Consider the following 24511-nt stretch of genomic DNA (forward strand, 5'->3'; position numbering starts at 1 on the left):
TTTTGTTGATGCATGTCTAGCAGTCTCTTTGGGTGGATAATGTTGAGCTGCAAATAGTTAAGTTTCATTTTCTGTTCACTGGTAGTCACTTGAATTATGTCCCCCAATAGCAAGAAACTCTACTGAGAGTTGACCAAAACGTGATTGATCACGTTTTGATCACATTTTACATTAATGCAAGGCTCCCTTAAAAATATGTTAGCCTACAGCCAAGCTTAAGGCTTGCATTATTTTCTCTAGTTATTTTTTTTCGCAGAGGCTATTGAGGAGGGAGTTAGGGAGAGAGAAAGGGATAAAGGAAACTGCAGAAGGTAAGGAAAAGTTAAGGAGGTACAAAGGGAAAGAAGGAAGGAAAATAACACATCCAATCTTCTTCCCCAATGGCCTCTGTGGGAGGAGAGTATTCTCTAGCAAAACGTACTTCACAATTTGGGTAAAAACATAACAGCAAGTATGTTTAACTAGTCACTATTATCATAGTAGATAATTACACAAAGAGAAAACACAAAACTGTTGTGCTAATCAAAACATACATGTGACATTTTGTAATAGGGTATTTCATCTACAGGATAATCAGCTATATCTTAAATTCAGCTCAACATGAAGTCGATTGCATAAATATTTACAAAATGTGACGAATGGCATGCTGGGTTGATAAGTTGGTGATGCATCATGTTCAATCTTACTAGGCTACTTTCTAATGGTAGTCTAAACCAGGATCTCAGTTCAAAAGTGATCTTCTTTTTCTGCATAGCAGCTATAATGATCTTCAAAAGATCAGGAATAATATATAAAGAACAAAAATTAGCTAATTAGATTAAATTCACTAACGTGAGAATCTATCAAAACTATCTTAAGAATATTCACGAAACGATATATTGCTTCAAGTCTAAACTTATGGAAGATCCTCTTTAGAGAAAATATACCTTCTTAGATATATTCAGTCAAGCGTTATTTTATTTTTACTATCTCCCGTTATGTGCAAAATATTTATAGTTGCTTGATCCCTGTGCTTAGCTTTATAGCCTTCTTCAGTTACGTTTATATTTTTATGATAATCTTCAGTCACGTGTTAATTGATATTTCTTCTTCAGTAAAGTTTATATTTTCATAGTATTCTTTAGTCACGTGTTAATTTTTATTGATTTCCTCGGCCACCTGTTAATTTTTACATATTTTTATAATTTCTTCCAGTCTTAGATTAATGCCCATATGTAAAATGTGTTTAGCTACTTTTAGTCACTTATCAATGTTTCATCTTTTTACAGCTTCTTCCAGTCACTTGTTAATTTTCACAAGTTTTTCCTGTCAACTTACTGAGTCACGTGCTCATTTGGCAAAATAAACAATCTATTTTAAAGTTTTCCGTCCGGTTTAAGCCCAATTTTTCGCAACTCTATCGCTCGATTAACACCCTAAGTGCAAAAGCGTTAATTATGGCGTTGATTTTGCTACATAACAAATGATTGAAATAATGTAAATATAACGTGAATGCAGAAGGTAAATTCCGCACTCATCACTAGAGCGTTAAAGGCAATCTGTCACGACGTTCGTTGGTTATAAGAATAAAGGGATTTTTATTGTTTCAAATCCCCCTTTAATTTATCGCATTGTAAAAAATATGGCGGAGCGCTGGAATCGTGTTTAGGCTATTGTTCCAGCTATTGTTCTCGTTAACCAATCCACAACGAGACAGATTGCCTTTAAGCTTGAGAAATGAAGCCTACGTGCATTTTTGAGAAAATCTTTGGGCGTGTTTACCGTTCTCCGCGCCATTAAGTGCATACTGGCACGTGGGTGCTAAGTTGTTTTATCCCCAATGGCGCAAAAGCAGACGGCTCAATATCAGGGAACTGTAAAAAATAAATAAAATACGAATAATCTGATATGTTTAGAAATATCAAAGACTTTTATTTCTACATTCTTGCAAAAGAGATAATTGAAAAATTCATTCAAACACATTCACTAATAAATTCTGATATTGCATTAAGACTTTGTCAGAAAATGGTGCAAAATCTTCTGAGTGCGGCCTAGTGTCAAATGAATTTCCAATTACTTCCATGAAACAACTGATTTCCAAGACAAATCACCAGATTTTTTCAATATTCCGCGAGATGTTGCGGCGTAAAATGGTTTTCCTCCAACTGAAAGTATCCAGGCATTTGATATTGACGATGGCAATGAAGAAATAGTATCACTTTTCAAGGACATCCGCAACTGTGGCAGATCCTTTACTGCAATCCACTTCGAATCCTCCACATGATCAAAATTGGTGTATGGAAAGGAGGACATAGAGTATGATTTTCCCATTCTGTCCAACGCATAAACAGTTTTCTTTTCACCATCAACACCCATCACTGCCGATACATAGGGGATGCTTTTCCATGAAGCACTGTCATTTCTTTGCGAATAACAAACGACACTATCTTTACTCCTGTCGATCTTCTTGTGGTTGCAGAAAATGAATTGCCCATTTGCCTCGTCATAAACCATGCTGAATTCAGGAGGCGGTAACCTGACTGACGTGACGGTTACATCTCTACCTTGGTCAATCTTACACTTGAAGGGTATCAGCTTATCCAAAGTCGAATTCACAGTTCCGCTGAACTTTCTCAAGTTGTTGCGATACGAGAAATCGACGATTATATTTCCAATAAAATTCTCACCTCTTGATATAGCAATGGGAATCTTTACTTTAAGCACAACAGAGAGCTGCTGGCTGTTGAGTAGCCACAATGTATCAGTTTGAATCATGATAAAACCATGTCCGGTCTTGTTTCTTGATGGCTCAAGACTGAAACGATTTTTGTTCTCAAATGCCAATGATTTGAACTCAAGGAATTCACTATTGAAGTAAATCATTATACTTACTGCATAGGCATTTGAATGACTTGCTACAGCCAAGTGAGAAACTGACAGATTCAAGTGGAGATAACTGTTTTCAACAAACTGTTGTAAGTTTTCGTTTGTGACATTGAATTGGAGAATGCTTCTGTCTGGCTGTAGCCTTTTGATTGTAAGAGGCTCTGCATATGCAAGGATTCCATAACGACTCTCTAGGGTCATGACATAACGTCGGTCTCCTGTTGGAAGTTCGGCATCTAAAATCTGCCGAGAGAGTAGACTAAAGTTAAATACAAAACACAGAAAAGCTGTGTCAAAAAGTCTATTGCTAGCAAGTGTCGCAATGCAAATTTCATGGAATATCGAGATGTATAGTAAATAAAAATATTTTGGAAGAGGCCTAAATCAGAAGCACACGTGGAAGGGACAGGTTTACAAATGAATTACTGCCAGGGGGTTTCAACCAAAAAAGATTACCTTTCCAGTAAAATCGACTGTAAATGAGTAATAATTCTCCTCCTTTATATGAAACTCAGTGAACGTCGCACTATCAATCTTTCTCTTTTGGTCTGTTGATGCATTCACTTCACCGCTGTTTTTTACAAGTGTTCCATTATCAAGTGTGGTAGACGCATTCACTCTTTTAAAGTGGACCTGTTCAATATTTGTTGCAAGGCTGTTGTTATTGGCCGCGATTGATATGCCTACAGTTAAGTTCTCCTTGATTGTCCCAAAAGTATTTATTGATCCTTTGTAGTTGTCATTTATTTGCTGACTAGTCCTTGATGGCCATTGGACACTCAAAAAGCTCCTTGTTATTGAACAGCCATATAATTCAATTCTCATGCAGTTAACGCCAATTGCTGATATTCTTGCTGTTGGCACAACCCTGATAAATCTTGTTTTCATGCTACGGAACCAGTTCACTCTCGTCTCCAACATATCCACTTTTCGTACTCCAAGAAATTCTTCAACCAAGTTTTGGTCAGTTTTATAAAATTGCCAGTTCTCGCCATTTTCGCTGTATTCAATTTTGAATTTGGTAATGCCATGATCAAAAACAATGCCATGTCCTTGAATTGCAATGCCAGATATGAGCTTGGTTATTCCAATGTCTACCTGCAAATAATCCGATACTGGCACATTTCCTTGTGAACACCACCCGTTTGTGTTAAGGTGTAACCTAGCTTGAAATGGCCTATGGTACAAGTCGTTTATCCAAGTCGTCCTTGCATAAAACCTAGAGTCTGGTATTTTTCTTGTTCGTACCCCAAGTTCATTTGAACAATCATTTATCCCATTACGGTCAACAAAGCTGTTAATGACAACTTCAATCGTTGAGCCTCCTCCACCACCAAGCCTGTTCAGAGACTTTTCCCAACTTTTTCTCTGCTGCCCTGTATATCCAATATAGGCCAACGATGAACGCGTTTTTGGAACAGGTGTGGTAGCAAATGTTGCAGAAACACCGACTTTTTGCAATGCTAGAGCAAGGTTGGCGTTTAAATTAGCTGCATCCTTTACTGTCAAGAAAAGAATCTTACCAGCCGTTAGGCTATTCAGAAAGTTTGCTAAGTCATCTCTGGGGCCTGAGAAGCCAAGAACGTCATAAGCTTTGCTGTGCTCAAACAGGCCACTTCTGTAGTCAAAGATAACAACATTGATACCCCGTGTGCTAGGGCTGTACTGACGGCCATTTACAATAACATGCCCTTTGGAAGCTTGACAAGTAGATGAAGCAGGCATGTCATCACAGGACTCCGATATGACTTTTACTTTCAAAACATCTAGAATGGAAAAACTGTTCTTCTAATTGGGTAGCTTGCAGACACTGTCAAGAATTCTAGAAAGGAGCCTACCAGAGGACTGCAAGAATAGCCAACGTTGGTGCACAACAAAGTTCTGTTTAAGATTAATTTCAAGTTAATATCATCTTAAACGATTTACATTTGTAAGAAATAAAGCAAATGCCGACAGATAAAGTTTTACGTTAACCTAAAGTAAATTCCAACCCTCTTAGGTGACTAGCCCTCCTAGGTTGGCAAGCTCTTCTTCACATAAAATGCAGCTAACATCTTTGCTGTCACAAGGTCGACCAAATCAACATGGCCACGTACCTGAGAATATCACTCGACCAGGCCATGTTGACCAAAAAACTGCATTTATGCGCATAATTTCATTTTGAGAGGTTAAAAGTTAGGCATAGGCGCTGGGCTAGCTTTTTCGAACTTAAATTAATTTAAATTCATAAGAGATATAAACGATAAACATATAAGTTTAGGATAAGACTGCGTGATACATAATGACATTTTGAAATACCTTTGTCGTCGTAAAAGTAGAACCTCAGTCTGTCCTCATTAATGCAGCTATTGAGCAGAACAAGTTCGTTGTTGACGGGAGGAGAAAGAGCGACGCTTGCTGGCTGCACACATTGGCTTACTCCGTAATGTAAAAGTGAATGCTCATCACCGTACATTGGCTGTGCTGATCTACATTCATCAGTCAAACGAATGTAAGAGCTCGAGAAAATAACACATTTTCCGGTTTCCACATGTCGCAAAAGCTTATCATTTACGTATTCAAAGCGATCGCAAGCAACTTTGTTACTCAGCCTGACAATACTGTGGTTCGAGTCGTAAACCCAACATAGTCCGCCAATATGCCGAATGATAAAATAGACTGTCTCTCTAAAATAGTATTTATTGGTGTTTTTATCACAGCCTGTTTTCAAAACAACCCCAGTGTTTGCAATAGGATCAGCGCCTCCATCTGCAGGATGTAGACACTTGTTGGAATTACGATGGCTAATTACACGATTTTTATGATCATACTGAAATAAACTGCTTGTGCCACTGCATTGACTCGTCAAGGATAAAAAGGTCCCATCACTCGTCGAATTGACAGAAACGCATTTCTTTGTTGGTATGTGGATGAGTCGAGCTCCTTCTTGCCACTCAAACTTCTCACGACAAACCCGACCGTAAAACAGAACCTGACGTATTCCATCGTATTCCAGGCACCTTCCATTGTAGTGTCGAATGTAATAAGCATTTGTTACATGAAATTCTCTGCTTGCAACGATGTGATATTGTAGCATCAGCAATAATGCCTGTGCAAACATGATTGCTACTCGCATTGCCATGCTCAGTTGGAATAAATGCAAGTTTCTCGAAACAAATAACAGCACTCAACAAGTTTTAAATATTAATTGCTTTACATCCTGTCATCAGATACAATGCCTGCTTTAGGAAATTACAAAGACAAAGTCGACCCGACAGGTAATATTATCAAAGCTTCATTTGGTACTTGTATTCATTTGGTATCTGGAAGATTATTAAGAAGAAACTGAGGAGGGACAGCTCTTGCAGGTGCTGAGATTGTGCTATATAATAGGGTGATTGTTTGAAATATTCTCAGTAATACAGAGACATAGTGGCCCTTTACATGATACAAGATAACGCTGATTGAGTTTTATCTTAAAAGAAAGAAAATCCTTTGTTTTTGGTTTGAATTTTGCAGAGAAAATTATCAAGTCTGCTTTGAAACCTTAATAAAAGTAGGCCCAGTATGGAAAAAGAATCACAACCTGGGGTGAAATATATCCAGGTTGACTTTGATCATTACTACTTTTCCGACAATTCCTGATAAATTGTGTTTTTTCTAGAAACAACGTTTCGTTATCGCAAACCTTTCTGGGAATGTTTTGTTTCCAATCAAAAGCTAATGGCTTTCGTCCAACTTTCCAACAAATTGCTCTGCCATACCTTATAAAAAAAATCTTTTAACACACGCACGGATCTTAGTTTGACGAAAAATCCATAAAATAAGTGTGGATATGAGTCGTTTTGTAGTGTAGAAAATTAAACTTTGCATCTATAATTGATAAAGCATAGATTAGCAAACTGGGGATGGTATTTATAATCCCTGTCAAAAGTCTCCTTACACTAACTTCAGTTTTCAAGGGCGAACAGAGCCATCTCCTCTCCTCATCTGAATAATGGTCGCTTCTATTCTTTACAAGCATTTTTGCAAGCGATTTAGCATCAAATCCTCTGCAAGTGAAAGATAAGGAACAAGGGACCCAATTCTAATAGAAACAGCACAAAATTGCTAAAGAAAGTTTTGTCTCCATGGCGATACGCTCAAAACTGTTTTCATGTTTTAACTTCTTTTACTTTCTGAATGTTGATAACATCAAAGTCTTAATTGCTGACGCGCTTTGTAATTCGCGTTTTGTTAAACTTCAATCAGATAAATTTTCCCTATTGACTTAGCAACGACTTTACTTAGAAAAAGGGACGGGGATACAGGGGCAGAGTTCAATCAACCTTCCAAAAAAATTGGTATTATGCGGTAGCATGTTGTGCTGCTTTACTTTCGGAAGAATATTAAAATCAAGAATAACCACCCGTTAAAAACTAAGGAAATGGAACAATCAATGCAAAAATATGCAAAAATAAGCGTATTAATTACTGACAATTTTAGTCATAAGATTTTTATCAGTCAGGACACTCATCATAATACAAAAATTTTCCTACAGCGAACTCCTTGATCTTCAAATCGTTCAATGTCTCTCGGCGCTCTTTCGTCCCACCTTTGATAAAGAGAAAGTCTTTATTTTTCGATGCAGCGATCAGTGCTTCTCTATCATTCGATATATTTGAAGCCTTTACATCAGAGATGGAGGTGCCTTTCAGTTTCACTGTGTCATCTTCAAGTTCGAGCAGTCTAGCAATGGTTGGCATCGCAAGGGCATGTCGAACCCCACTCTGGCGAAATATTCTTGCCAGCTTTTTATAATCATGCAAGTGACGCCTTGGTAGATATAAGGCGGACTTGTTCACCCAGTAAGATTTGTAAACGCCTTCTCCATTCCACAGCCACGCATTCAATGCATTACTAACATCCCATTCTGGTTTCCAGTCACCTTCAGTCAGTTTACTTTTTCTCAAATCGCTGTAGCTCCTTTCAACTAAATACTCGAAAGCCTTTTCAAGTGCTCGCATCCCCCACGGACTGGCCCACCACTCCCAACTATCTGGTGTACCAGAGTAAAGTGCCGGTCCATTTATTACATCAATATCTTGCCAGATTCTATTCTTATCATACAATAAAAGATTCCAGTAATTGAGCAATACTTCTTCAGCGATGAAAAGGTATCCATTATAGTCTGTGTATTTTTCAACTATACTCGATAAACAGTCATACAAAAATGCGCCGTTACGAGTGTTTACGACATGAATACTGATGTTACTGCTATTCGCTAATAACGACGGGCCGCAAAACACTCGATTTCTAAAGCCACCTTTATATAAAAGTTCAAAAAGGGGAATACTTTCATAAGCATAAGTTGTTGACAGCGCAACTACGAGCAAAATATCCTTTAAATGGTCTTTCGGACATCGTAAGCTCCTTAGATTTTCTTGATTTTTAAAAACCGTATTAAATATCCGTGGCATTGGCTGAAGCTTGTGGTGGTCTGTTTCGCTCATGTTGGCTCGTTTTGGTCGGTAATTCTCTTTTTCGTACTTCAGATACTCTGTAAAATAAATGGATCGGATATATAAATAATCAGGACATGCGTCAATTACGAAATTATAAAATTAGCTATCGTAACTTAAGTTAACCATTGAAAGGTCAAAATGATTTTTCAAAAACGTTCACAATGGCAATAGAGACGGACTTCGTTCTTCACTGGGTTTTTTTGGTTTTTGGCACTGGTCCCATTACTCCGTTTTCATATTAAAAAGGAGGTGAATGAATCTGTTTTTGATTTTGCGTTTGCAACTTTGCGTTATTAGATTCCAAACCGGAGTCAATTGAAAACAATGTTCAACGTGGAGTCACTCGAAAAAGGAGTCATTTTAAAACGAATCGTTTTATTTGGAAAAGCGAAAACGAAGTCATTCGTAAACGGAGTCATTCATTTTCAATTTAAAACGAGCCCAAAACAAAGGGTAAGAAACGGACGAAAACGGAGTGACGGGATCTCTTTGTTTTCATTCTGATGAAAGAAAGTCGGCTATGGGAACTGTCCAAGAAAATAAAAAAATTGATTGATCTGAAAACAGAGAAATACGAAAGCGGAGTGATGGAAACAGGAACTTTAGTTCAAGCAGACCCACCAAAGATATGTTACAAGATACACAAGGTTTGTGGATCAAAATGCGATATACAAAAACATCATTTTACACTCATCACTTTTGAAACTCAAAGTGTCTTGTTCTACTACCCAGCGTGGTAATACTGAACGCGGAAAGAACATCCTTTCGTTTTTACTATTCAAATACAACTGCTCTTTAGCGAAATATCCTTTGCAAGGAAATCTTCCCAAAGGAATCTTTTGCAGGATGGAGCGGTGAATTTATTATCTCTATCCAAAGTGGGTCAGTTGAAGGAAATGAGAAGAGAAAAAGACAAGTAAACTGCCAAGCTGTATAGGTAGTGATAAGAAAACTAATGGTTTTTTTATTAGAAAAGGACATTCTAATGTCAATGGATTTCTAAGCAACAAAATTCACATGTCAGTGATAAAGACTTTTTGATTCTGCAGTTTAGCAGTATGCATAAATATACATCAAAGCTTGGTAGGATGGTAAAAGGTATTAACAATACACAGGTATAATGATCCAAAGAATACTGAAAATATCTTGCTGTTATTCGGCTTTCCCCAGCACTGCTGTGTAAATGCAGCCAGTTTGCCATAAGTATTGCTTTAAGGCATCTATAATCGTGCAACTGACATAATTCTATTTATCAATCGGCAATTTAGTGCAGGTAAATTGCATTCTGCACTGCTTGCACGCAAAGGTTATACCTAAAACGGAGGACTAGCAATTAACTTGCACAGAGAACTGCATTTTGAAAATGCCTAAGGTAGCTTCAGGTGGTAAGAGTACACAAGAATGGTTGAATTATTTGCTCGCACCACATTGCTTGAATCAACTTCACAGTTGGTCATAGCGACGGCATCAAGGGCATGTTTTGAAAAATATCATAGGTTTTTCTAAGCATTTAGAATGCTGATTCATATCACTCTGTTACTAAAAGGTAAACACAAGAGAGGCGTTTTTCTCATTTCGTTACTGGCTAGAAATCAAGTAAAGCATCTCGATTTGCCTCGATTCTCAGTTCAATACCATTCTTAATTGTTGCTCACTCTCTATTAAACTATTGATAACATACTTATGACGAAAATTCCAAAGAAAAAACAACTTGTTTACTTGAATCAAGTAGCTTTGAATTAAGCTAACAAGGATCGAGCGAGCAGGGAGGAGGCAAATACTCGGCTTTACAAAACCTGAGCCTTTCAATACTTGATATCGGAAATATATCTAAGCACTTGAGTATCTAGCTTTTAGCACATGCAATTCGCTCAATCAATGATATAAACGATTCTATGTTATACGAAGGATGCAAAATTCAACAACTACATGCAATTCAATTCAACAGCATGCAATAGAAATGCAATTCAATAGCGGTGCGGTTCAGCACCAGCTAGAGGACTTACGTTCATTTAAACTCTTGACGTAGAAAATGAATTGTTTTGCTTCTAATTTTCTTGTGAAAAGAATGGAAAAATTTTTCATTGACTGTTGTTGTTTTGGTACAAGATATGCAAGAGATAAATCATTATTTTGGTTTTGTCTGGTATAGCAAATACCTACAATCCCTGTCATGGTGGATTGAGACCCATAACATCTCGAGTCTTATATTTTTCGATTTCTTTTTCCGATAACTGCTGTTTTCGAATCTTCCTTCCCTGAACAATGTTGGTAGCTTAGGCAAACATCACAGCAAACCAAAACTGTTTCAAGGAGGAGAGAAGAAATGGCTGAATTCGACTTTCAAAAGTGACGCGATTGTTCAGAGACTTTGGCAATGACTGGATTTTTGCCTTCACATTTTGGCAGTGTCCTAGCCTCGGATGCACGAAAATATTTATAACCTCTTCTCTGTTAATATTTTGTATAGGGCTATAGCTATGTGAACTGTGCATTTTAAAATTAAGACGGATAGAGAACAGAATCTACTTTTTAGAAATTTCATCTGGTGTGGAATCCACCTATTTGTCTAGATACAATCTTAAAAATATTTCTGACTTCAATCTAAATGAAACGGCCCATATTGCACGTAATCTTTCTGCAATTATTAAAACAGTTCTATCCAAGGTGGGTATCACAACCATGAAAATATATTAGAGCTATCAAAGATTTTACTTTGAATATGCACGCCTTTGAATATGCACGATGGAAATTTTGACAAAAGATACTAAAATCAAGTATCAAGGCGATATTTTTTATCAGACTTCACCAGATATTATTATTGAAGAATATTGTATTGCCGAAATACGTTCTTTACTTTCTTGCACAAGAAAATCCTTCTCCCTCTAGCAGTGTCAATATCTAACGAAAGTCTGATGAAGAAATCGGAATGTGTAGCAGGCCTAAAAGGGTGAATAGGAGAAAGAGATATTTCTGAGTTCAACAGCCTATAAAGACTCTGACAAGGTAGATAAGATGCAAGGCAACGAGGTTGGACTCAGAAAATCTAAGTTCACCTAAAACTGAATTGTACGTGTTCAACTAACCTTTAAAAAGCATTGCCAGAGTTACGACAAAGGACACGCTGGTGATAATGTAAAAGAGGATTATGCCTCCACGCAAGTTAAAGTAACCGATTCGCATCGCATTTTACTATGACATCCGACAGCCTGGCAATTGTATTAAACAATCGATTTCTGTGATAATTCATTTCTCCATAATTTACAGCGATTCTTCCATTGGCATCAATTTATTCTCATGTTTCGTTCGTTAAAAATCTTTTATTACGATAAACAAGAAGGTAGCACCTTTCAAAGATCAAAGGTATGTCTCAACAAACCGGTGACTCACCTGTAGTTCTTGATTGAACTGATCTGATCGTACAGGTACAGGTTCTCCGCGTAAAAACTTAGGCCAATCGAACTGATGGTTTGAATACAGTCTCCGACACCGTTTTTCACGTCTTTTAGACTGTAATCAGGCACTGTTCGTGATGATTTTTGCTTCAAAGTGGGGATATTAGTAATATTAAGTTTTGGTAACTGACGATGGTCATTGAGTTATCGAAACATGTTTGTGGTTTATTAACGTATTTTTAACTAAAAGATAACATTTCATTGGTTTTTTTAATGTTTAAGCTGAAAGCTGATTTTTCACTTCCAAACACTTACTATGTAGAAGTAAAAAGTACTGACGATACAGGTTTTTAACAAGGGAAATAATTTGGATTAACACCTTTATGCTCTAGCATAACAGTGTTTCGACTTGGTTAGAATTCCACATAAAGAAATGCAGCAGAAAAGCGCTGCTAAAGGGATTTTAAAATTTCTGATCTGGGGTAAAAAATTGAATTCGTGAAAGAATCAAAAATAAATGACACTTCTTGTATTTTCGGTATCAATTTGAATAGACTCTCTAGAAAAGCCCGAGGCAAAAATTTGAAAATTTCCGAAGCTACGACAATGAAGCATGTGTTTACCGAATGAAAATGAGGTTTATCCGTCGTATGCTTGAATGTTACTGCAAATTGCATAGGCGTCTGACCATCTTTTATAATAAAGTAGAAGCACTGACTATAAGTGGTGAAATGAAAAAGCTATTCCCCCAGCCCCAGTACAAACAATACCGTATCCATTATGTACCAGATTCTCTGATCCAATTAGTTACCAACAAATGTTTACTTCACACAATATTGGATTAGTTCATAAACCTCTTTATAGTTTTCTCAGTTATACGCTTCGCACTGCGTAGCATGAAATACTGTTCACACAGCCACTGCGCGAAATCGGATATTCAAGACGAGGTTCTGGAGTGACAGTATATCGCGCGTGCTGCTGGTTTTTTACACGAAACTGCAATATTAATTAGAGACCAGGGTGAAAGCACTTCACAAATGCGATACGCGAGGCATCAGATCGCTCTGCTATCTGAGGGATGACGCTTACACTAACTGGCACTTACTGGAATATTTTTACAAGCATCTTCTCCAATGCCAAGCTGTCCAAACGAAAAAAACTGCTCAACAGGAAACAATTGTTAGTTATACGAACCTAGGCGCTTGGCAAGTCCTTGGCTGGTTTGAGATATTGCTTGAAATTGATAGAGAATCTGTTTTAGTTTATTTGCTAAAAATAACGCAAATTGCCAATTGACTACCATTCAGTCCATTTTAGAAAGAACTACCCCGGAATCATGATGTCATAGGAAAAAGCCTTTGAAAACAAGCAGCAACTACGGGCCGAGTACAGCATGATGGTCTTTTTTAGCCGGGTTCTAAAACTGTAGCTTAAACTTTAAAAGAGGTTTACAGTATAAATGCAACAGATAAATCTTATAGATCATGAATTGCTTGGTTTTGTTACCTATCCATAGCGACAATGCTTTGCCAAAATTTCCCAAGAAGATTTTCAGTTTAAGGATTGGTAAAGTAAAAGTAAACGACCTCAGTAGGAAAATGAAACAACGAGAAAGGGTAGCTTTAGGAAAATATAACAAAGCGACCGGGTACCTAGTTCCTTTCATTGCTACCTTTAGGCTTCCTAAAGTTCTTCTGGGGCTCCAAGCCCTTCTCACATCACAGAATCATGTTCAAATCATTTTTCTTCAGTTCAAGAGATAATCATCACAAAAGCTGAAGATGGATAAATATCCTCTTGGTGTGATCTAGTAGCGGATTTGGGCATCCTGACCAAATCCTACCCATACTTTGGACGTTTCAAGTAGTATAGTATAAAATCGACCGCAGAGTTTGAAAGTCAAAATAACTGGTTGCTGGTGAGATTTGCTAAAACATGTCACGCTTCAATTGGTCAGGTAATGGCGCATCAAAACCATTGACCTGCTATGGCTAGTTTGAGCCACGAACGGCATAATTTCAGAGCAAACTGCAACAGTTCAACTTTCAACTGAAAACAAACGTCGTAAAACTGGCCTAAAAATTTGATACAAGCAGGAAAAGTAGCACCTGCTTTTACACAAGCATGTGATATGGACGAGCAACAGCAAGCAAGAACAGCAAGGATACATATCTCTCTACTGTAGTCGATCAGTGATATCAAAAGCTAATGATTTTAAACAGAGTAAGTTTACACAAGGCAACCTACCAGCTTGTAGTTTATCGAAAAGGCTGTAGGCCGGTACCTTAAAATTACAGACAGCTTTATCTTACCCTATTGGCGATCTCTCGCTACAAAAAGGTCACAAATTTATAAGGCTTTGAATGGTATGGTTTTGGAATGTACAGCGAAGTCCTACCAAGACAAACAAATTTTCCCAACGAAAATATGGAAGTAGACTTGTGCACTTTTCAAAAGGTGTGGAGGCGATGAGTCAAACTATCATGATAAAGGTGTAAGAAGGAAACAAGAAGCTACACTAGTATTGGATGGGTTTTATGCTTAATCTTGGATGGATACCAATCATATTTGTATTGGCAACAGTTCTTGCGTATTTTGTCCCATACTTCGTGGCCATTTATACCGGTCATGTTTATCCGATCTTTCCAGCTATAAGCGACTCGGGAATATTGGAACCGGAGAGTCTTGTTTTTCGAGAGATGATGAACATTTCTGGATTTCTCGCTATTGCAACGACGTTTGTGCGATTTTTACAGCTCCAGTTAGTGATTTCCTCGATTCATTCAAGGATCCCAAAGCAGACAGAAAAACTGAACCTATTTTCAATGATAACTGGGATAGTTGGCGGGTTTGCCGTAACCTTCGTAGGCAATTTTTCGGCGAAAAAGGTTTGTTCTTTTCCCTTTTTCTGGTTAAAAAATGAAACGGTAATCTTTGACAAAAAAGAAAAATTTTTAAGCCACTATATCAGGGCCTAGCATGTCTTTCTACGTTCACTATTACATTTGACCCTTCAAAAGTGAATATAGTGGTTGCCAGTATTCCATAAAATGTTTTGATACTATGTCTGGCTCAAAAGGTTAATTACAAAAAAGCTTCTAGCCTTAATAATTACTGAGTAAGACATCAGACGAGCAAGGAAATTTACTGCAAAGAAATGAGAAACACATTTGAGTTGATGAAGCAAAAATAATCCATCAAGTTCAACGATGGTTAATATTCTTAATATTCTTATGGTTAATATTCTTGCAGCAACTTCGGGAGTGTTGCTGCACTCCTTTCTTTTAATATTCTTCATTAGCATTTCTTTCACAGCAGTTTTTATTTCGTCATTGATTAATAAATATACATTGATATAAGTAATATAGATGAATAGAATTTTCAATCATTGATTTCCAGGAACACGCCTTTGCGCCTGTATCGGAATATTCCATTCACAACGTGGCTGCCGTGATTGTGTTTAGCAGCGGTCTATTGTATTGTGCAACACAATCAGCGATATCCTTCAAGATGAAGAGATGGAGAGTCAACTCTATTCAAATGTGTCTGCTCAGAACAGCAATTACTTTCTCAGTCATGATAAACTTTACTTTGTTTGTCATATTTAGTAGATGGGCCAACTATAAATACGATGTACTACATACAGGACATAGTCACGTTAGGAAACTGGGATGGAGGCCAGGACAAAATGGCTACACTCAGCATCTAGTAAGCAGTATCACAGAGTGGTTGATGTGCCTCAGCCTGGTATTTTATAGCTTGACGTTCGTCAAAGAATTGAATTTCGTCAGAATAACGACAGACTTCTCAGAGGAATATACTATCGAAGATATGATCGATAGCGAAAATCACATACCTGGTGATTAGGGAGAACTTTAGTGGAACCATTTCTCTTTTAACTTAGACGCCATAGGCATAATATCGGTACGATACCGGCATGATACTTAACTATAAGATTAACCTGACGTGATACTTACAGTAAGTTTTGATAATGTCCAGCCACAATACCTTTAAAATCTTATTACAAATTCAAAGAAAATGTTGAATTGAAAAGCAAACGACATTGTCAAAAAAGGAAAAGGAGCGCGAGGGAATATTTATCTAATACTGCTGATGTGACATAACTGCATATACACGTTGGAAGATTTTACATTGGAATATCCTTTTATGCACATCTTTCAATAATTGAAGTCTCCAGACAGCAAACAAACGACCGATTTCAAATCTGGCTTTCTGTGTTCAACGTCAATACAACGAAAACTTCCCTGCAAAGGACAACGATTCTTGTCCCGTTTGTGTCCGACTTATGGAGATTTCCTTACTACAAAACACCCTAGGGTAAGGAAGCTTTAGCCACCTTAGGATAAAGGATAAATCAACAACTATTCAGAAAAATAAAAAACATTAAACCTTTTCAATTTGTTCCTTTTTTACTATGTTTGCAACCTTTTTTCAGCCTAAAGTTTTTGTTGTCTTGACCTGAATGATTGAAGCTTGCAATATTTCTAGGAAAATTGAAATATCAGCTGGTCAATGGCGCCCAACACATTTTCATTCCGATACAATCTCTTAACGCAAAGATCCTTTCGATGTCATGTTGTCGTGCCTATCAAAATTGTGAATTGGAGGTCATGTGATATAATGATTCAATGATCTTGGTGGGGGTTCCTTGAACATCCAATGAAAAAGGCCAGTACCGTCGGTACCAGAGCATCCTCCTACGTGCATTCTGGCCCAATCAGAGAAGCTTTAGTAGAATGTTCTACATATCAGGAGTAAAGACGAACGCGAAAACAAGAGAGATTACGGTCTTCCAAAAACACCAGAATATATCCATCTTGACATATGCTTTTGCATATGCTTAATATATAGTACACTTATGCCAGTGACACTCCTAAGTTCGAATTACACAGATTTGTATGTACTGTCAAAAAGCGAAAAGCTTGTGTCGTCAATTTTTACAGATACAGATCAAAATGAATTCGGCATTAGATTTTGATCCGATTCAATTCAAACAGTTTTTACCTCCGTTATTCTCATTCTCTCAAAGCTTTTAAGAAACCAATAAAACTTCGAATAAAATCTTACTTGGGCTTTTATAGGAACTTGCTGTCGAATCTAGAATTTTCGAATTTCGAATTGAGATTCTTTGAGCTCTTGATGAAGGAACTAGTAGCCTTCTTATCGACTCTTTTGAGGTCCAAATCTTGATTCCTGTCAAATGCTCTTCTTTCTGAAGGACCGTCGCCCTAAAAAATGCAAAAAAGACAATACCGAGCTTAAAATTATATGAATAGAGTCTTGATATGGCATTACGTTTTGATCAAAATTCAGTCTCGAGTCTTATCTTTTTGTTTGTTCTCAACCCAAGAGACCAATTGATTTGGTCACAAATAAAGCAACAATCAAACATTCAATTTTCTCTCCCACGCTACTTCTGATACCATTTTGAATATAAATTGTCAGCAAAAAATACCAAAGTAAGCTATGTTTCCACTTTCCTTGCTATCATCACTCTATTTTTATTTGTAACCGTGTTCACTGGCAAAAGCAAAATAAAGGCATTTTAAACATATTTTTACCTTTTTCTTTTTCCTCTCTTCATGATGCAGCTCCATCAATGACGCTGATCGATGCTGCTTCTAAAGAGAAATTTAATAAATTGTATAAATAAGTAAAATGAATTATATCCACAGGAAAAATTATCAGAAAGGTATCAAACGTGAGTTGATGCCAAAATTAGAATTGAAAGGGGAAATTCCAGAATTATTAATTTGGAATTGAAAAGAAGAAAAATCTCAGAATCAATCAAGTTTTTTCCAGAACATGACCTTAAACTTTATTTCTTTTTCTGCATTTCCTGAAATCCTTGTTCGAAGTAAAGTGAAATACTCTGCATTTGCATGGAAACTGATATATTTTGATATGATGATAGTTTGATATCAAAATGCTAGGTAACCAACTCTGATTTTGTCATAGCATACTATAGATCCCACAAATGAATGATTCCTGTCCCCAAAAAGCATTGAACAGAGACTGCTTTATATTGCTATAATACATACATTGTGTTCCTGGATTCTCTCAATTGTCTCCAAATCCTTTTTTATAGGAGCAGGTGCCTCTTCTTTTGTTACTTTTTCTTTTTTATCCAGCTTTTCCTAGTAGATAAATAAAATGTATATCACTCACGAAAAAGAGACTGGAAATAAAAATGTAAAAACCATGTGATACACAATGGATAGTTTTGAAAAATACCATATAAAACTAAGCACAAACACAAGTTGTAAACGTTTTTAATAATTTTTAAAAAGGACAATATAGAATACAAACTTAATAGGGACAATGAATTTGAAGGGTTTAATGACAACCAAGTAACACAGATGCTGTATGGTCAAAATCAAGAAAGGCTATTAAAATCATAAGAAATTAAGTGTCATGCTTTAGCCCACCTGTTTATTGGGAGGAAGCATTAAAACCTCCAGAGTATAGTCAGGTTTATGAGTTCTTTCTGAAATTTTGAGAGTGATCAATAGAATAGAAAGGAGTGCTACTAAAGAGAAAAATAGTGCAATGTATTTAAATGAGAATACTCAAAAAACAGGAAAGTGGAAAGGACCAGAAAAGTTATTGTGGTGTCTTTATGTCATCAAAAAACTTAGCTGTATTTGAGAGTTTTGGTTCAATATTTTGGAGGACAAGCTATTTTATAATAAGCCTTACTGCCATAGTTTACATCATTTTATTAGAAATTAATAAACCCTGGTATGTCCAAAAATCCAACCAAAGTGAACTACCTTCAATTTTCTTTGTCTGTCAGCAGGAGTGTCTGTCCACACTGAGCGATCACCTTCTGTCGAATTTAATGTCTTTTTCTTGAAAGTCCGAGCAACAATACCTAGCAAATTTTTACATCTTTTTAAGGCAAAAACAATTAAAATTAATTGTGCAAAAAGGTAATACAAGTCTGTTTTATCCAGAGCAGAATTCTTGCAATAATGATCTCAACAACATTTTAGCGCAAATTTCATTTCTGGAGAATATTGAGTATTTATTGCAAATGGTAGATGAATCCAAAAGGTTTAAAGGACTGTAAAAGGTACAGCACAAGATTTATTGCAATTTTTTGTAAAAGGATTGCTGGTTCAAAGGAATCATTGGTTGTACCAATATTTGCTCCAAGCTCAGGTGGAAGCTCTGTCATCCATTGCTCTCGTTTTAGTGCAGCTTCTTTTCCCTAAAAATTGAGGACATAGGATTATTCTTTATCTGATATTTCGTAGGTATAAAATTATTTTTCAAATAAAATGAATTGAGGTAGAAATATAAACAAATGATTTGAATCAAATCAAATTATGATGTCTCATTCTTACCTTTCCACTCAATCTATCCTTCATAGCTGTGGCTCTTGCTTCAATTTCATGTCTTTTCAGAGCACTTTCATCCTAAAGAGAATAAATTGAAATAATAAAGAAAACAAACTTCTAAAGATAATTTCTGAGTAAAACTAGAAAAATCATATCATCATTTTCTGTAACTGGGATGAAAAGTGGCTAATTTTGTGGTGATATGTATCTTACAAGTAGCAGGGTACAATGGGAAAATATATCATACAAATTCATTATCCAAAGAGTAGTGGGTACCATTCAAATCATTTAAAGTGAGGACAAAGCAAGGAGACTTTGGAGAAGTTATCAGCATTAAAGTTACCTATACTGACTTACATAGGTATCATTTTCACCAGGGACTGGTCCAATAAAATCATCATCTTCTTCTACAAAAAAAACAAAAAGTAAGTTGATACTTTATTAAAAATAAAGAAAAACACAAAAGGAATAATAAAGCAAAGGGAGTATAAATGAATTCAAAAAGCAAAATCAACACTGAGCATTCTTGCAACCAAAACAAACCTAACATCAAAAATAACTTTGAGATGCACAAAAGGAGACTACCGTTGTGAGATGGAGTCCCCTTGATTGCCTAAACATGAAATTACATTTGGAATAATTCATATGGAGGGGGTATGATGCAAAAGCATGCACATGGTAGCAGAAAACCATACATAGTATTAGTAGCATATACTCCAAGGAAAAAGCTTAATCTGAATTAAAACCTCCAAAGAGATGCTAAAAGTTGTCATATTATGGTGTTTACTTTGTAAACACAAATGGTAATACATTTTTCTTATTATAGATCTTGGTCTGCCTCAAAGTTTGGGTTGCTTTTGAACTTGAAGTTTTTGAGGAAAAGAAGATAATTGTTCTACTGCAGCTGTACTCCTCCCCTTGTTAAAAAATTAGTGTCAGAAAAAATAGCATCCATCTATTTATGTGCATGATTCTCCCTAGATATATGAATACACAGTTTATCTGAAAAAAATGCATGCTTGTTCCAGTAGTCATAAACTGCTCTTTATTTGTCCCAGGGCATAGGAGCAAAACCTGAATTTTAGGTCTTGCAAAGCCAGGCAAGACAAAAATAGGGAGGGAAACTGGTTCCTTGAAGAAGAGGTACTCCACAAGTTCTAAAATGGGCACCACTAAAACAATGTTCACTTTGCCAAAAAGGACATGCTTTATTGATTACAGCATCCCTTAGCACTACTGTTAATGTGCAGGAAGCTGGTTATTCTTCAGTTTGTTTGATTGAGATCTCTTTTTCCTTGAGCTATTAGCAGGGTTCCAGATACCTGATCAAAAGTATATGAAGTAATCAAGGCTCTGGCTATAATTAGATACCTTGGATGTGAAATTCATTTGCAGGGCCTTTGCATTTGAAGTCAAAATTTCTTGAATGTCTTCAGGATGTTCCTTGGAATTTCAGTAAAATGAGCGGGTGTAAAGATAATTTTTTAACAAGGTTGAGGCAGAGGGTCTTTATATTTAAAGAAAAACAATGGTAGAATTGACAAAAGCAAAACAGAACAATTTAAATGTTTATCAACAAAACTTTTTTACTATATTAATTTGCTTGCGTGGATTGTTGTTTGTTCTCATTTATCAACTTTCTGTTGCCAGCAGTCCATTGGAGTCTGTCAAGCAGCCTTTTACCATGGTCTTTCCAATATTTATTTACAAACACTTTTTGTATGATGACACAAAGGATTTATTGCTTTTGCTAAATTTCACTCCTGGCACTGAGAAATTTGCTTCAAGCATTGCTGGCTTGCTGATGATGTTAAGTCAACACTATTTCGCAGCTGCAACCAATAGAATATAGCCCCTAAGGAAAAGGAGCATACCTTGCATAGCCTATGAGCTACAGAAGAAGCATCTCTAAATATATGGATGCAATAAATGGATGAAAATTTGTGTTTCCTTCTTACCTAAAAAGTATTTTTTTAAAGCCAGTGTACTTGTAATATGGAAACTCTAAACATAGTTCATGAACTTTGAAAACACTAAACATAACTGAATTAGTACCAATTTTTGTGGTTTATCAAGTAACAGATCAAGTATGGATAATCCATTAAGTACTTTTTCTGCCCAGAGAATGTCAGAGGATAAAGTTCAAATTTGCCAATTATGCATGCTTCTTGAGAAATTGTGGGCTGAATTTGCAGCAAAGGCTTTTGAAGGGTTCTTGTATAACTTGATTTCTCTAATAATCAGAAATCTGAATATTAGATGGTGGAATATTCCTAAAGCACTTGCTCAACAATAGATTCTATGTATGTGTGGAATGTATGATTAAAATTATTATATTGGAAATATGAAGACCTATTTTAACAGTCTGGTAAACATCTGTAAGCGCAGAACTTCATCTGTAAGCGCATAAACCAGAGCAGTATGCAAACAGCCGAAAGACCACAAAAGAACCTGTAGATAAAGTGACTTTTCGAGACTGGCTACATTTAAGAAAAAATTAACTTGCATTCTGCGAAATTATAAAACTTCTGAAACACACAACAGAATGTTCCGCTTCGTTATTTAAAACGCTTAAAAACACGCCATATGGCAGTGTAATAAACGTATACAATTATATTTATACTTACCATCGTCGTCACTTTTTTCTGCTGTTCGGTTCCAACCCGGTGGTAGAGCTGGGCCAACGGACAATTTGTCCTTGATATTATCCACATCGCTATCGCTTTCCTTTTTTCCTGACAGCATATGTGGTGGAAGAGCGGGTCCAAATAGCTGTTCTTCTTTACCCTCATCCGATTCAGAATTTGATGTTGATGAGTTTTCAGACTTTTTGTCTCTTTCTGAACCCTGAGATTGGCTTTTAACATTTAATAGATGAGGAGGTAACTTAGGCCCGATATCGTCTGCCATCTTGCATACTCACAAATGAAAACAATAATCTCATTCCCGCCCAGTACTTAAAAGAGGTTAGTTCAAGATGAACCTACCTAAAGCTTCAAACTCTAGAAAGCTACCAGTGATAGTGGTCACTGATCAGTGTAGTGATCAGATAATTCAATTCCATACAGATGTCATCCTCGGTCTTAGAAAGACTACGGCAGTTAGAAGATTCAGAACAGGTAGCTATTATACATTTTGTAATGATGCTAACTGTCCATCTTATTGAAACATATGAATGCAATGCAAGCAAACACAAGATATGAAATGTAGAAAACAAGCCAGCAATCCAAAGCTGCCAAGTTCCATGGTTTTGCCGTGGGACTCACGGTTTTAAAAGAGATCCCACGATGTCACGGTTCGTAAGGAAATTCTCACGGTAGATTCATGAATCAAAAAAATAAAAACACTCATCCAAATCTGCCATATTTGACAAATAAATGCTAATGTATCCGCATATTTAACTGCTGTATTATTATATTTTCAACCAAATACAATGAAGAACACAAATAGATAATCTTTATCTTGAATTTATGATTTTTTTTAATTCTTTTAACTTTTTAAGACGTGATTGAGTTGTTATTGAAGGTTTTGCATCCACCAAACTTGACAGGTCTGACAATCTCCTGCCAAGAATGTCAGGCATAACAAGGGGACACAGTTTAGTGTTGTCAAACAGAGATTTAATCTGGATGCTAAGAAACTTTTTTTTTGGAATGATTCGTCTGAGAAGATTGTAAATACTCTTACTCCAGAGTGCAAAGTATTCTTTTTGCACAGCTAATTATTTTGTGCTGCTTAGGTTTATGTCAAAACAAGTTATGTTGCAAAATAGCAGGTTAAAAGCTAAAAGGGATTTTTTTAAATTGTATTTGTAAGCCTTATAGCGAGGCTATGTGGGGGATTGGCACAAAATTCTGTGCTGCAACTTTGCAGATTAATCTAAATTTGCAAAAATGCATAGACAGGATTTGACGAAAAATTCATTGCAGTCTTGCTCCATCTTGCAGTCTGGCTCCTTTTATAGACAGCTCCAAGAATAGGTTAGACAAGCACTATAAAGACAGTATTCTAAACAGACCTTAGCATGTATATATAAACTGTTATTTATAAAACAGATTATAGACAGTTAACTGTCTGTTTGTGTAAAATGACTGGCTAATGACAACTTTTTTTCTCATTAACCATTGACAACAGGCCCATTGACCTACAGCCTTTCTTTTTATCTGTGCAGTCTCTGAAGGATTTTTCCATAGGCTTGTTTGCAGTAATCAAGTCATGTTAATGACTTTGTATTCAGGTTGTAGCTGATGGTGAGCTGTTGGTGGCCAAAATCTTACAAATATGTTTTCCAACCTGGGTTATTGTGGTTTCTCCAATCTTGACTTTCTCCATTTCAACTTTACAGGATATAGTTAAGGTCATACAATGTGCTTCAACAGCAATCAATGAATTGTCAAAGGACTCACCATCAGAGGATGTCATCAACAGCCAAACGACACAGTTTCTTAAGTTGTTAGATGAGACTGAAGGAAAACTAATGGAACAAATAAATTACCTAAGTCAAGTCACCACAAGTCAGCAACATGAAAGCTCCATTTACTCCGCAGAAAAAAGTTTTGATCTTGCAGTTTGGAAAACACAGTTGGTTAAAGCAAAGCTGGCTGAAATAAACAAGCTTTCCCAGAGTAATGACATGGTACACAACTCTACAATCTAACCTTAAATCAAAACTCTGCAAATAATGATACTTTGGATAGTATTTGCAAACCAATCAGACAATCAAAGGTTATTTAGGGTATTGAAGGCATTTTTTCTGTCATGCAAAATTTCGAGGGACAGTCAAAAATTTAGTCCAGGTTTCATCTTAAAAGATTTTCTCATGGTAATTGCAGCCTTTGACTAACTCATGTACAAACCTGGCCTAAATATTGGCCCCTTGTGAGTTATTAATTTTCAAGAAAACCAAAGTTGATCTTGATATCTATTATTTACTACCTACTCTTAGTATTGAACTATCTGTATCTTAATATCTGTGTCTTCATGATTCAATGAATTAGGTCTAAATTGAGGATAATATTTTATTTGTCTTAATTTCAAAGAAATAAATAGGAAACTTTTTATTTCATATAAAGTTTGTTTTTCACAAATGTTGCATAAAATGTTTTCTAGTTTGGTCCCATGCCAAATAGCAAGATCAATAGAGAATTGATCATACAGATTTTTGAGGATCATCAAACAATTTTTGCACCATTATCACACATGTGAAATTGTTCACTGGTTTGGCACTTTATAAATAACATAAAATTTTCAGACAGACCGGCCTTTTTCAGACAAATTTTGCCATGTCAGTTTTATCTGGTAAACTAATGAAATATTTAATAGTTTTGTTATACTTTTACTCACAAATGTTCAGAATTAGTATTCAATTTGAACTAGACTTATCAGCCATAAAGTATCAAGTTTT

At 36.2% G+C, this 24511-nt stretch overlaps 4 protein-coding genes across 8 annotated transcripts; 2 read left to right on the plus strand and 2 right to left on the minus strand.

Annotated features, from left to right (window-relative positions):
* Positions 1-513: 513 nt before the first annotated feature.
* Positions 514-6333, minus strand: LOC148957651 (uncharacterized). Of its 2 annotated transcripts, XM_089114835.1 has the most exons (4): positions 5164-6333; positions 3322-4631; positions 2872-3108; positions 514-1853 (listed from the first exon to the last, which is right to left on the minus strand). In XM_089114835.1, the coding sequence occupies exons 1-4, from the start codon at positions 5984-5986 to the stop codon at positions 1776-1778; spliced, it is 2448 nt and encodes an 815-aa protein (XP_088970961.1). In that variant the 5' UTR covers positions 5987-6333; the 3' UTR covers positions 514-1775. The 2 variants fall into 2 exon arrangements, with proteins under 2 accessions (XP_088970961.1, XP_088970960.1); XM_089114834.1 differs by having other exon boundaries at positions 514-3108.
* Positions 6334-7189: 856 nt separating this feature from the next.
* LOC148957652 (GPALPP motifs-containing protein 1-like) lies at positions 7190-22049 on the minus strand. Of its 4 annotated transcripts, XM_089114839.1 has the most exons (9): positions 21735-22049; positions 19465-19514; positions 19114-19185; positions 18908-18977; positions 18538-18638; positions 17806-17901; positions 17326-17385; positions 16832-16992; positions 8242-8383 (listed from the first exon to the last, which is right to left on the minus strand). In XM_089114839.1, the coding sequence occupies exons 1-8, from the start codon at positions 22015-22017 to the stop codon at positions 16840-16842; spliced, it is 885 nt and encodes a 294-aa protein (XP_088970965.1). In that variant the 5' UTR covers positions 22018-22049; the 3' UTR covers positions 8242-8383; positions 16832-16839. The 4 variants fall into 4 exon arrangements, with proteins under 4 accessions (XP_088970962.1, XP_088970964.1, XP_088970963.1 ...); XM_089114836.1 differs by lacking the exons at positions 18538-18638; positions 18908-18977; positions 19114-19185; positions 19465-19514; positions 21735-22049 and having other exon boundaries at positions 7190-8383; positions 17806-17903; XM_089114838.1 differs by lacking the exons at positions 16832-16992; positions 17326-17385; positions 17806-17901; ... (3 more) ...; positions 19465-19514; positions 21735-22049 and adding an exon at positions 13396-13605 and having other exon boundaries at positions 7190-8383.
* LOC148957653 (DNA damage-regulated autophagy modulator protein 1-like) lies at positions 14272-16837 on the plus strand. Its single transcript, XM_089114840.1, has 2 exons — positions 14272-14631; positions 15143-16837. The coding sequence occupies exons 1-2, from the start codon at positions 14272-14274 to the stop codon at positions 15608-15610; spliced, it is 828 nt and encodes a 275-aa protein (XP_088970966.1). The 3' UTR covers positions 15611-16837.
* A 21-nt stretch (positions 22050-22070) lies between the features above and the next one.
* LOC148957654 (mediator of RNA polymerase II transcription subunit 11-like) lies at positions 22071-24029 on the plus strand. The gene is made up of 2 exons (XM_089114841.1): positions 22071-22226; positions 23453-24029. The coding sequence occupies exons 1-2, from the start codon at positions 22176-22178 to the stop codon at positions 23762-23764; spliced, it is 363 nt and encodes a 120-aa protein (XP_088970967.1). The 5' UTR covers positions 22071-22175; the 3' UTR covers positions 23765-24029.
* The last annotated feature ends 482 nt before the right edge of the window (positions 24030-24511 follow it).

This window comes from Rhopilema esculentum, chromosome 21, assembly GCF_057945365.1.
Source record: "Rhopilema esculentum isolate cy_ngs chromosome 21, ASM5794536v1, whole genome shotgun sequence".
NCBI lineage: Eukaryota > Metazoa > Cnidaria > Scyphozoa > Rhizostomeae > Rhizostomatidae > Rhopilema > Rhopilema esculentum.